This window comes from Chiloscyllium plagiosum, chromosome 37 (genome assembly GCF_004010195.1).
Source record: "Chiloscyllium plagiosum isolate BGI_BamShark_2017 chromosome 37, ASM401019v2, whole genome shotgun sequence".
Taxonomy (NCBI): domain Eukaryota; kingdom Metazoa; phylum Chordata; class Chondrichthyes; order Orectolobiformes; family Hemiscylliidae; genus Chiloscyllium; species Chiloscyllium plagiosum.
This window is the reverse complement of record NC_057746.1, coordinates 14061948-14073923: the sequence shown is the minus strand read 5'-3', so window position 1 is coordinate 14073923 and position 11976 is coordinate 14061948. Positions and strand designations below refer to the sequence as shown.

The following is an 11976-nucleotide window of genomic DNA, read 5'->3' as shown; positions in this document are numbered from 1 at the left end:
CATGCCCGCTCTCCTTCACTCATTCCCCCCCCCCACAAATAAAAAACCCCAATTGAGGTAAGGTGGGTAAGGAACCAAGTTTGCTGGTGGTATGAGGGCTTGGGACAAGAGCCTCAAGACAGATGGGCGCAAGAAGTTTTGACTCAGTGAGCGGCGATGAGCTGGCACTGGCTGTCTGAGAGATTGATGGAAGCGGAGGTGGTTAATGATTCTAAAAGGAAGCTGAGTAGGTGCCTGATTGAAATCAAAATGCTAGGGCCACAGTCAAACAGCGAGGGAATCACAAAATCACACGTCAGCATCTGAGTCCATCTCGTGATAGGGAAAGTGAGTGACATGTTGGCCTTGCTTTCAAGGGGAATGGAGTGTAAAAAATAGAGATGACTTGCTCAATTGTTTTAAGGCACTAGTCAAAACACATGGAATAATGTGAATAGTTTTGGTCTTATCTGAGGAACAATTGACTTGCGTTGGATGCAGGCCAGAGAAGGTTGAATAGGTTCATTCTAGGTATGGAGGGATTTTCTTCTGAGGAGACGTTGAGTAAGTTGAGCCTGTCTAAACTGGAGCTCAGATAAATGAGAAACGATCTTACTGAAATGTATAAGATTCATAGGGGACTTGAGAGGGTAAATGCAGAGGGGGTTTTATGTCCTTAGGTGAAAGTCTAAGACCAGAGGCTTTAATCTCAGAATACAGAATCCCATCCGTTTCGTGTAGAGAGAGAGAGAGAGAGTCATATAGATGTACAGCACGGAAACAGATCCTTTGATCCAACTTATCCACGCTGACCAGATTTCCCAACCCAACATAGTCCCACCTGCCAGCACCCGGCCCATATCCCTCCAAACCCTTCCTGCTCATATACCCATCCAGATGCCTCTTAGATGTTGTAATTGTACCAGCCTCCACCACTTCCTCTGGCAGCTCATTCCATACACGTACCATCCTCTGTGTGGAAAAAAAAAAGTTGCTCCTTAGGTCTCTTTTATATCTTTCCCATCTCACCCTGACCTATGCCCTCCCGTTCTGGACTCCCCCACCCCAGGAAAATGACTTTGTCTATTTATCCTGTCCATGCCCCTCATGATTTTATAAACCTCTATGTGGTCACCCCTCAGCCTCCGAAAGCCCCAGCCTGTTCAGCCCCACCCTGTGGCTCAAATCCTCAAACCCTGACAACATCCTTGTAAATCTTTTCTGAACCCTTTCAACTTTCACAACATCTTTTTGATAGCAAGGAGACGAGAATTGCACGCAATATTCCAACAGTGGCCTAACCAATGTCTTGTATAGGGCAATACGACCTCCCAACTCCTGTACTCAATACTCTGACCAATAAAGGAAAGCATATCAAACGCCTTCTTCACTCTCCTATCTACCTGTGACTCCACTTTCAAGGAACTATGAACCTGCACTCCAAGGTCTCTTTGTTCAGCAACACTCCCTAGGACCTTACCATTAAGTGTATAAGTCCTGCTAAGATTTGCTTCCCCAAAATGCAGCTCCTCACATTTACCTAAATTAAACTCCATCTGCCACTTCTCAGCCCGTTGGCCCATCTGATCAAGATCCCGTTGTACTCTGAGATAACCCTCTTCACTGTCCACTACACCTCCAATTTTGGTGTCATCTGCAAACTTACTAACTATACCTCCTATGTTCACATGCAAATCAGTTATGTAAAATGATGAAAAGTAGCTGACCCAGCACTGATCCTTGTGGCACTCCACTGGTCACAGGCCTCCAGTCTGAAAAACAACCCTCCATCACCACCCTCTGTCTTCTACCTTTGAGCCAGTTCTGTATCCAAATGGCTAGTTCTCCCTGTATTCCATGAGATCTAACCTTGCTCACCATGGGGAACCTTGTCGAACGCCTTACTGAAGTCCATATAGATCACATCTACTGTTGTGCGGAGCAAGGAGGAATTTCTTCTGAGGGTAGTGAATCTGCATCGTTCTTTATTGCAAAGGCCTATTGAGGCTGGTTCATTACTTATTTAGAAAGCTGAGAGAGATTTTTTCATCAGGAAGTGAATCAAGGTTTATAGGGGAAAGGCAGACAAGTGGAATTGAGGATTGTCCCATCAGCCACGATCTCCTCGGACTGCAGAGCAGACCTACTTGTGCTCCTGCACCTTGCGGAATGGGGCTGACTGAGTTGCTGCACCGAGGGCTGGCATATCAGCTCCACAGAGTGAAAGGCCTGTCACCCTCGTCACCCTCGTGTTTGAATGGGTTGGGGTGGGGTGTCTGCAGAGTTACTGTTAGTGACTGGGCCCCATGCTTCCCAATGGGCACCCGAGCTTCAGGATTCTGAGTCTTGCATTCCGACAGTAAACGTATCTACGGTGATGGAACGCTCTGATGTCGCACTTGGGGGTGAGGCATGGGACGACGCAGGGGTGTCACTTGTGTCTTTTGCCCCTGTTCAGACTCCCCTTTACAACTGGCAGTGCGGCTGTGAATCCAGGTTTGCCAATGATTGTACAGCTAGCCAGGCACGGTGGATGGGTGGGGAGCAAGTGGCAAGGAGGATGTAGAGACCGTGGAGGGAGCATGTGAGCGAGGGTATTGGAAGTGGAGACGGAAGTCGGAAGTGTTTCGCTTCGGTCAGAACAGAATTTTGGGAAATCATGACAGTGATGGTTTGGGAAACGTTGGCACTCGGGGAGCATCTTTTTTTATCTCTCTCTGTGGGAGCTGCAGAAGGTTGGGCTGCAGACGCCGTGAGTAATCGGGGAGGGAGAACTTCAAGTCAGCTTCGCTTGCGAAGGGATTGGGCGTGTAAGGTTGCAGAAGCCTTCCTTCGACGGCTACCACTGGGTATTGGGTCAGTTTCTACCTCCTTATCGCGGGAAGGATGTGCCTGCCTGACAGGGAGTGCAGCAAAGATTCCATGGGCTGGCTTCGGGGATGAGGGGAATTCCCTGCATGGGAGTGCTTGAAGAGTCTGGAGATCCAATTCATTGGAGGGGCTGAGGATTGTGAGGTGACTGCATTGAAATGTACAGGATTTCAAAAGGGTTTGGACACAGTGGGCATTGAAATTGTACCTCTCTCTTCCCACTACTTTCCAACCACCTCCACCCCACCCAACCTTGCCTCAGGTTGGAGAGGGTTTCACAGTCTGAAGATAATTTAAGACCGAGGAGGGAAGGGTGGGGAATCTTTGGAATTTCCTACCACAGCGGGATTGAGGATGTCCAGGCACTGAGGAATTGCTTGGGTGTTTAGGGGATGTGGAGACAGTGAAGGAAGATGAGTTTGACGCAGAAGGTCAGTCATGATGGGTGCAGGGGCTCCTCCAGCTCCTGTTCCGAAAGCTCGTGAGTGAAGTCTTCCTCCTCACCTTCATGTTGACGGGGCAGGGAGCACCGGTCAGTTTTGTAACACACGCTGACGTCCATGGCTGACAGGTTTTCTGTTGTTCTTCTGACTTACAGTGCGTTGTCCAGCCTTTGCACAGGGAGGAGGGAAAGTAAACCGCGGATAAAATGGCTGCCTCGCAGAAACCGCTGCGGCCCAAGGGCCTTCCCTTCCTGCTCGTTCATCTCTTCTGCTGTGGACTGGTGCTTCAGAAAGTGGCGAGTGATGGAGCTTCCCAGTTTGATGTGTATGATGACCACTCACATGACCATCACGGACACAGTCATGACCATCACGGTCACGCTCACGACCATCACGGGCACGGGCACGCCCATGACCACCACGGGCACGCCCACGACCACCACGACCATCACGGGCATGCTCACGACCATCACGGGCACGGGCATGCTCACGACCATCACGGGCACGGGCATGCCCATGACCATCACGGGCACGCCCACGACCACCACGACCATCACGGGCACGCCCACGACCACCACGGGCACGCCCACGACCACCACAGTCATCACGGCCACTCCCACGATTATTATGACCAATCGCACGGCCATGTGGATGACCTCACTGGCCACTCCTATCCGCATGATCATCCGGCACACTCCCAACAGCAGGAGCACGAAGGAAAGAGTCGCTGGACGCGTGTTGCAGCGTCAAAGGTGCCAGAACTCGGGACTGAGGCATCGTCTAACCCGTTTCAACTGTGGTCGCAGGTTGGTGCCTTTGTCCTGCCCGTCGAACTCCCTTCCGTGTGACCAGTCTGCTGGCCTAGTTCCATTGCAGTCGTCATTTAGGTTAATCCATCAACCCCGTTCACTGGTCTTGGGCGCTTAGTCCCTCAATCTATTCTGATCTGTACTGAAGTCGTGGCTGGTCTGTGTTCCAACTCTGTATATCTGCCTTATATCTGTTTATGTCCTTGGTCAGCAAAGATCCATCAATCCCAGGTTTAAACAAAAATACCAAGTGACTCAGCAGCGATTGCCATTTGCAAAAGAAAGAGTGTGCTGTAATTGTGGCCGGTTTTGCATGCAGGAATGTTTTCTAGTCTCTCGCCTGATACTCTACCTTGCGTTGGACCATGCCACCCTGTCGTAGGCTCCCCTACCATCGTTCTTAATTTCTCTCCATCCGCCCTCATCAGTTTTAGAGTTTTAATAACATGGAAAGAGGCCAATCAAGTCCATGTTGATCAGCAAACTTCTCATTGCAGTCCTTTAATGGCTTGAAACCATTAATCAAATCACTCCATATAATCTCCTGAATTCCAGGCGTGCATAATCTCAGATCATCCATCGGAGCCCAGGTATCATCCTGGCATTTCAATGCGGGACTCATTCAGTATATCTTCTCTGAAGATGTGGTGCCCAGAACTGCCTCCATACTTCAAGTGCAATCTTTCTCGTTGTTTGAGCGGCTGTGACGTGACACCTACCCTGACCTTCCAGGGGCTAGTCATAGAGATGTACAGAACAGAAACCGACCCTTCTGTCCAACCCGTCCATGCCGACCAGATATCCCAACCCAATCTAGTCCCACCTGCCAGCACTCGGCCCATATCCCTCCAAACCCTTCCTATTCCTATACCCATCCCAATGTCTCTTAAATGCTGCAATTGTACTAGACTGTCCAACCTCTCCCTATAGCTCAAATCCCTCAACCCTGGCAACATCCTTGTAAATCTTTTCTGAACCCTTTCAAGTTTCACAACATCTTTCCGATAGGAAGGAGACCAGAATTGCACGCAATATTCCAACAATGGTCTAACTGTACAGCCGCAAAAAAAAAACCTCCCAACTCCTGTACTCAATACTTTGATAAAGGAAAGCATACCAAATGCCTCCTTCACTATCCTATCAACCTGCGACTCCACTTTCAAGGCGCTATGAACCTGCACTCCAAGGTCTCTTTGTCCAGCAACACTCCCGAGGACCTTACCATTAAGGCCTGCTCTGATTTGCTTCCCCAAAATGCAGCACCTCGCATTTTTCTGAATTAAACTCCATCTGCCACTTCTCAACCCATCGTCCAATCTGATCAAGATCCTGTTGTAGTCTGAGATAACCCTCTTCACTGTCCACCAAACCACCTCCAATTTTGGTGTCGTCTGCAAACTTGCTAACTATACCTCTTATGCTCACATCCAAATCATTTATATAAATGATGAAAAGTAGAGGATCCAACACCGATCCTTGTAGCACTGCACTGGTCACAGGCCTCCAGTCGGAAAAACAACCCTCCTCCACCACCCTCTGTCTTCTACCTTGGAGCCAGTCTTGTATCCAAATGGCTAGTTCTCCCTATTTCCATAAACTGGATTACTCCCATTCCAACATTTCTGACCTTGGCCTGCTGCTGTGAAATGCAACGTGAGCTGGAGGAACTGCACCTCGTTTTCCATTGAGGCACTTGATAGTCCCAGAGGCTATGACAGTGATTTCATCAATTTCAGGGCATAGACGATGTCCTTCATTCTGATTCCCCGCTGCACACTGCATGTTGTTTGTGTTTTGTTGGCTTTGCTCCCAGCACAGCTGACTTGAATTCATTATTTCAAGTCTGTCATTCACACCTATTTTCCATCTCTATCACTCCTTTAATGCCAGTACGACACTTACTTATCTTTGGTTCTGGGCACTCACACCATCTGTTCCACTCGCTTCTCCTCCCCACTTTGTGAATTATTTTCCAGTCTCTTTCAGTTCCAAAGAAGAGTCCTATTAGACTTGAAATGTTAGCTCTGCTTCTCTGTCCATAAGTGCTGTCATGCCTACTGAGTTCCGCCAGCATTTTCTGTTTGTATGTATAACTTCTACCCCACTTGTGCTCTCGATACAAACACCAGCATTTCATCAGTCTGTCTTATTAATTCTGTAGCTGTTCATGACATTTTTATGACCTGTGTACAGACTCCCTAAGTGTCTCTCATGCTGCGCCATGTTTTCTCTTTTACAACATTTGGAAAGGTCAGTTGTGTTGCATTTAAATCCAGTCAAAGTTTGTGACTTAGTTGGCTTTTGTATTTGGCTCCTGTGTTGATGTCAAATACATTTCCAAATCCCTAGCATATTTTTCACCAAGTTTGGTGAGCTTCTGTGCAAAATATTATGTAGCTGCTGATCAATAGACCAGCTAACGTATCTGGGAGGCAATGGGACAACACCAGGAATCATCAAGATCGGAACAGCTTTGAATGAGTAGTGGCCCTGATGGTTTGTTTCCATCGGAATCAAGGCAGCTGTTTTGGATAGAATTATTCTTTGCTGTTACATCATCAAGATTGTCTGGGTGGAAATCAGCATTGAGTCAGATTATAAACGTATTGGTAACTGACAGAGAGGGAAGTTAAGCTTTTTTTCAAAGTGGGAGGTATTTAATTGTTCTTAGCTCTTTTTGTTGTCAAAAGCTGCAGACCACAGCAGACATGGTGTGACCTTGCAAAGCCCCGTGATGTCACAGCTTCCTGCCGCCACACGGCACCGTGTCTGTGACCAAACAATGCCCTGTCACTTCACAGTGGAGTGTCTGTGACTTACAGTTCTCCATCGCCTCACAACGGGGTGTCTGTGACCTCATAGCAGGGAGGACCGTGGCCTCGTGGCGGGAGGGGTTTTGTGACCTCTCAGTGCCCCGTCACCCCTCGGCAGGGTGTCTGTGACCTCACAGCAGGGTGCCTGTGACCTCACAGCATTCCGTCACCTCGCAGCAGGGAGGTTTGTGACCTCACAGTACCCCGTCACCTCACAACAGGGTGTCTGTGACCTCACAGCATTCCGTCACCTCGCAGCAGGGAGGTTTGTGACCTCACAGTACCCCGTCACCTCACAACAGGGTGTCTGTGACCTCACAGCGTCCCGTCACCTCACAGCGGGGAGGTTTGTGACCTCACACTACCGTGTCACCTCACAGAAGGGTGTCTGTGACCTCACAGCGTCCCGTCACCTCACAGCGGGGAGGTTTGTGACCTCACAGTACCCCGTCACCTCACAACAGGGTGTCTGTGACCTCACAGCGTTCCGTCACCTCACAGCGGGGAGGTTTGTGACCTCACAGTACCCCGTCACCTCACAACAGGGTGTCTGTGACCTCACAGCGTCCCGTCACCTCACAGCGGGGAGGTTTGTGACCTCACAGCGGGGAGGTTTGTGACCTCAGTTGAGAGGGGTGTCTGTGACCTCACAGATGGGGGTGGGTCTGTGACCTCACAGATGGGGGTGGGTCTGTGACCTCACAGGTGGGGGTGGGTCTGTGACCCCACAAAGCTGGAATACTGATCCAGTGAAGTATGAGTTTGTGTTCCCAGCACCAGACATGGATCTCTCAAACCGGATCACGCTGTATGATGTTTGAGATCAATCTAGACTGCTTGGTGAGGCTGTTCTCTGTTCTGCTGGGATGACAATGGTACATCGACTTAAAACTTTGATGCAGCATTCCCATAATAGTGAACCCTTCAACAGTGCAGCGCTTCCCTGGAGCTGACCCCCAGACAGTGCGGCACTGACCCCTGGTCGGTGCGGTGCTGTCCCAGCACTGACCCCCAGATGGTATGGCGTTGCTATGGCGCTGACCCCCTGGATGGTGCGGCACTGACCCCTGATCGGTGCGGTGCTGTCCCAGCACTGACCCCCAGACGGTATGGCGTTGCTATGGCGCTGACCCCCTGGATGGTGCGGCGCTCCCTTTCTGCTATTTTTGAATTAAGTGTTTGGAGTGAGATTTCAGATCACAACCTTCTGACGCAGTGGCAGGAGTGGTTGCCCAGTGAGGCACTTTGTGGCAGCAGTTTGCTAAAGCAGATGGGGAGCTGTGGGATGTGATGATAATAGTCTTGTGATTGTAAATGACCGTGTCTGTGTCCGGCAGGCTATTGGAGCGACCGTATTGATCAGTGCCGCACCTTTCCTCATCCTGTTCTTCATCCCTGTCGAGTCGAACACCTCCAAACACAAGAGCCTCCTCAAGGTCCTGCTGAGCTTCGCATCGGGCGGACTCCTCGGAGATGCCTTCCTCCATCTCATCCCCCATGCGCTCGGTGAGTAACGGTGTGGGTTAGTGGTGCGGTTTGGGGGTGGCACGGTGGCTCAGTGGTTAGCGCTGCTGCCTCACAGTGCCAGGTACCCAGGTTCAATTCCCACCCTCAGGTGACTGCCTGTGTGGAGTTTGCACATTCTCCCTGTGTCTGAGAGAGTCTCCGGGTGCTCCAGTTTCCTCCCACAGTGTTCAGCGATGTGAAGATTATGTGCATGGTCAGGGGTAAATGTAGGGTGGAGGGAATGGGTCTGGGCTGGTGTGGACTTGGACTTGTTGGGCCGAAGGGCCTACTTCCGCACTGTAGGGACTGTGTGGACTCTCTGATGGTTAGTGGGCATTGGGAGGCAGCGAACGGTGGGGACTGGACTGAGCGCAGGCCGGAGAAGGGGACGGGGGTAAAAAGCCGTTTGACAGGGAGGGAAGAAAATTGCAATGGGATGGAAAGGAGCGTGGGGGGGGGGGGTTAGTAGCGATGGCATGCTTTGGGGTCAGGCGAGTAATGTGGCTAAGGCGTACTGAAATGCAAGTTGTGGGACAGGGGACAGTGGTTTGCAGGCTGGATTGGGCACTGTGACAGGTTGGGGCAGGGGGACCCGAGTGGGAGGTGGGGTGGGGCTGAAACAAAGTGGTGACGACTGGCGGGTGGGGAGATGAGGAGAGAGGGGTCACGGCGAGGCAGAGTGGCCTCTTGGGGAGAGCGGAGGAGGCGAGATATTGGGCTAACGCTATTTGGTCACATTCGAGGGCAGAGCGCTCTTTGAGTCAGTGTGAGCTGTTTCTGATCTCCGGGAAGTGGAAAAGTGATGTCGGGAGCTGAGGGCAGGGGACAGTCATCAGACTCGGACTCTGCCTGATCTGGGAGCGCTGTCTTTGAGGCCGGCCGGGTGGGTGGGTGCAGGGAGGAGGAAGACTGGTGAAATGTTCCTGTGCGACCTCCCACACGTCCCTCAGCAGCTGCGGTATCCCTTGGCCGGGCTGCTCTGTCATCTCGTTTCTCTTCATGACAGTGTTTAGTGAGTGAGAGTCCAAGGCCAAGAGTTCTTGTTTTGTAATCAAATTGTAGCTGTTGTGTCTCTCTAGCACCTTCACGGCTGGTGGAGTTTAAATTCCATTCAGCAAAATTGTTAGCTCCTCTCCAAAGTGGTGAACGTACACAGATCATTGAGTGTTCATAGAATCCCTTCAGAGTGGAAGCAGGCCATTCGGCCCATCAAGTCAACACCAACCGTCGGAAGAGCATCCCACCCACGACCTATCCCTGTAACCCTGCATTTCCCATGGCCTAACCTGCACATCGCTGGACTCTACAGGACAATTTCCCATGGCCATTCCACCCTAACCTGCACATCGCTGGACCCTACGGGACAATTTCCCATGGCCAATCCACCCTAACCTGCACATCGCTGGACCCTACGGGACAATTTCCCATGGCCATTCCACCCTAACCTGCACACCTTTGGACAGTGGGAGGAAACTGGAGCACCCAGAGGAGATTCTCTCAGACAAGGGGAGAATATGCAATCTCCACACAGACAGTCACCTGAGGGTGGAATTGAACCCAGGACTCTGGTGCTGTGAGGTAGCTGTGCTAATCACTCAGCCACCAAGCCACCCTGTGGCTGTTCTTTGAAAAAAATGTGGAAGGAAGTCTGCAGTCCTTATCTGCAAAGTTCTCTGTGACCCTCAACTGGCCAGGAAAACTGCATGCAAATACTGCTGGCATTGGGATGCGGGCAGTGAATTGTGGGAAAGTGGAGGTGAAGGGATAGTGGCAAGAGGGCAAGGGAAGTGGGCTCTTGGGGAAAGTGAAGGGGCCAATGGGAGTGAAAGGTGAGTAGATGACCGGCTGCTTGAAGGGAGGCCGGCTGAGTGGAACTCGAGTCTCGGGTGCATGGAGGAATGGCACCGCAAGGTGCTGCAAGGTGGGGGTCAGACGTTTGTTTTGAAAAGTCAACGCTTCTTTTCACATAGATCCACATTCTCACAATGAGGCTTCTGATCCATCTCACAGACCCTTAGAGAATCTGAATCTCGACCATGGGCACTCACATCGAGGTAAGACAGCAACAGCACTACAGTGCACTTCTGAAGGTGGGGGTACTCACTCTGTACGGACCCTGTGACAGTGCAGCACTGACCCTCTGACAATGCGGCACTCCCTCAGTACTGACCCTCTGACACTGTGGCGCTCCCTCGATGATGCTGACCCTGGGGCGGCGCGGCGCTCCCTCGATGATGCTGACCCTGGGGCGGCGCGGCGCTCCCTCGATGCTGACCCTGGGGCGGCGCGGCGCTCCCTCGATGATGCTGACCCTGGGCGGCGCGGCGCTCCCTCGATGATGCTGACCCTGGGGCGGCGCGGCGCTCCCTCGATGATGCTGACCCTGGGGCCGCGCGGCGCTCCCTCGATGCTGACCCTGGGGCGGCGCGACGCTCCCTCGATGCTGACCCTGGGGCGGCGCGGCGCTCCCTCGATGCTGACCCTGGGGCGGCGCGGCGCTCCCTCGATGCTGCTGACCCTGGGGTGGCGCGGCGCTCCCTCGATGATGCTGACCCTGGGGCGGCGCGGCGCTCCCTCGATGCTGACCCTGTGGCGGCGCGGCGCTCCCTCGATGCTGACCCTGGCGCGGCGCTCCCTCGGGGCTGGCTCTGGGACCGCTCGGCGCTGTGTTGGAAGTGTAGACACTGGAGCTGAAGTTGGCCATTCAGCCGGTTGTACCTGCTTCACCATTTACTCTGATCATGGCTAAACTTTGGCTCAATGTCACATTTCCGCACTCAACCCATTCCACTTGAAGCCTTCAATTATCCAAAACCTGGTGAATTTCACAGGCTCATATTTCTTCAGTGGCCTAACCGCATCTTCTGAGTCTGTGACCTGTGGTTGTAGGCACCTCCCTCATGTAAGGCATCCTCCCGGTGTCTATTCTGTCCAGCCCTGTTACAATTTGGGAACATTTCATTCTGGTAAACCTTCTATTTTTGTAAACTTTCGTGAATACAGGCTCGATCTCGCCTCATCGGAGCACTGTCATCTCCTGGTAGCCTCGTGAACTTCGGTCTTGGCCTGTGTTATGAGTTTTCTTGATTTTGATCTTGATGAGTTTGATTTATTTGCGAAATCGTTGTTGTTCCTTTTCCAATGTAAACGAAGAGAGGCTGAATGGACATCTGCCTTGTAACTGCTTTCTCGCTCCTCAGTTCAGTGCCAACCTGGTACTTGAAACCTGTCCAAAACCTGTCACTAGACCGTTTACTTCTCTTGACAACTGCACTTGGTACCAATAGGAAAGTGTCAGATGCCAGCCTTCAGCAACGTTACGTGCTCGTGTGTCCCCAGAAAGTTCCAGTTTTCCTTCAAGTCATCGAAAAGCAAGAGATAATCCAATCTCGCGTATTCTAGTTTATGTTTCTAAGTAAGTGTAGTTCTTATAACAGATCCATCTGTGGTCATTGATTGGGGAAGATAGGTATGTTTTCCCTCTTGCTGATTCCTTCTGCACCTGCCGTGGACCCAGTCCATCAGCAAACTCCTTTAGGACCCGACCAGTTCAGT

The 11976-nt window shown here is 51.5% G+C and overlaps 1 protein-coding gene across 2 annotated transcripts in view; it reads left to right on the top strand.

Annotated features, from left to right (window-relative positions):
- Positions 1-67: 67 nt before the first annotated feature.
- slc39a7 (solute carrier family 39 member 7) overlaps positions 68-11976 on the top strand; it is a 22528-nt gene continuing 10619 nt past the window's right edge. Inside the window, exons 1-4 of one of the 2 annotated variants that reach the window (XM_043677947.1) lie at positions 69-327; positions 3449-4099; positions 8253-8421; positions 10392-10475. In XM_043677947.1, the coding sequence (XP_043533882.1) occupies positions 3500-4099; positions 8253-8421; positions 10392-10475 (853 nt within the window). In that variant the 5' untranslated portion in view covers positions 69-327; positions 3449-3499. Of the gene's footprint in view, positions 328-3448; positions 4100-8252; positions 8422-10391; positions 10476-11976 lie in introns of both variants that reach the window. The other variant, XM_043677948.1, reaches the window with a different exon arrangement.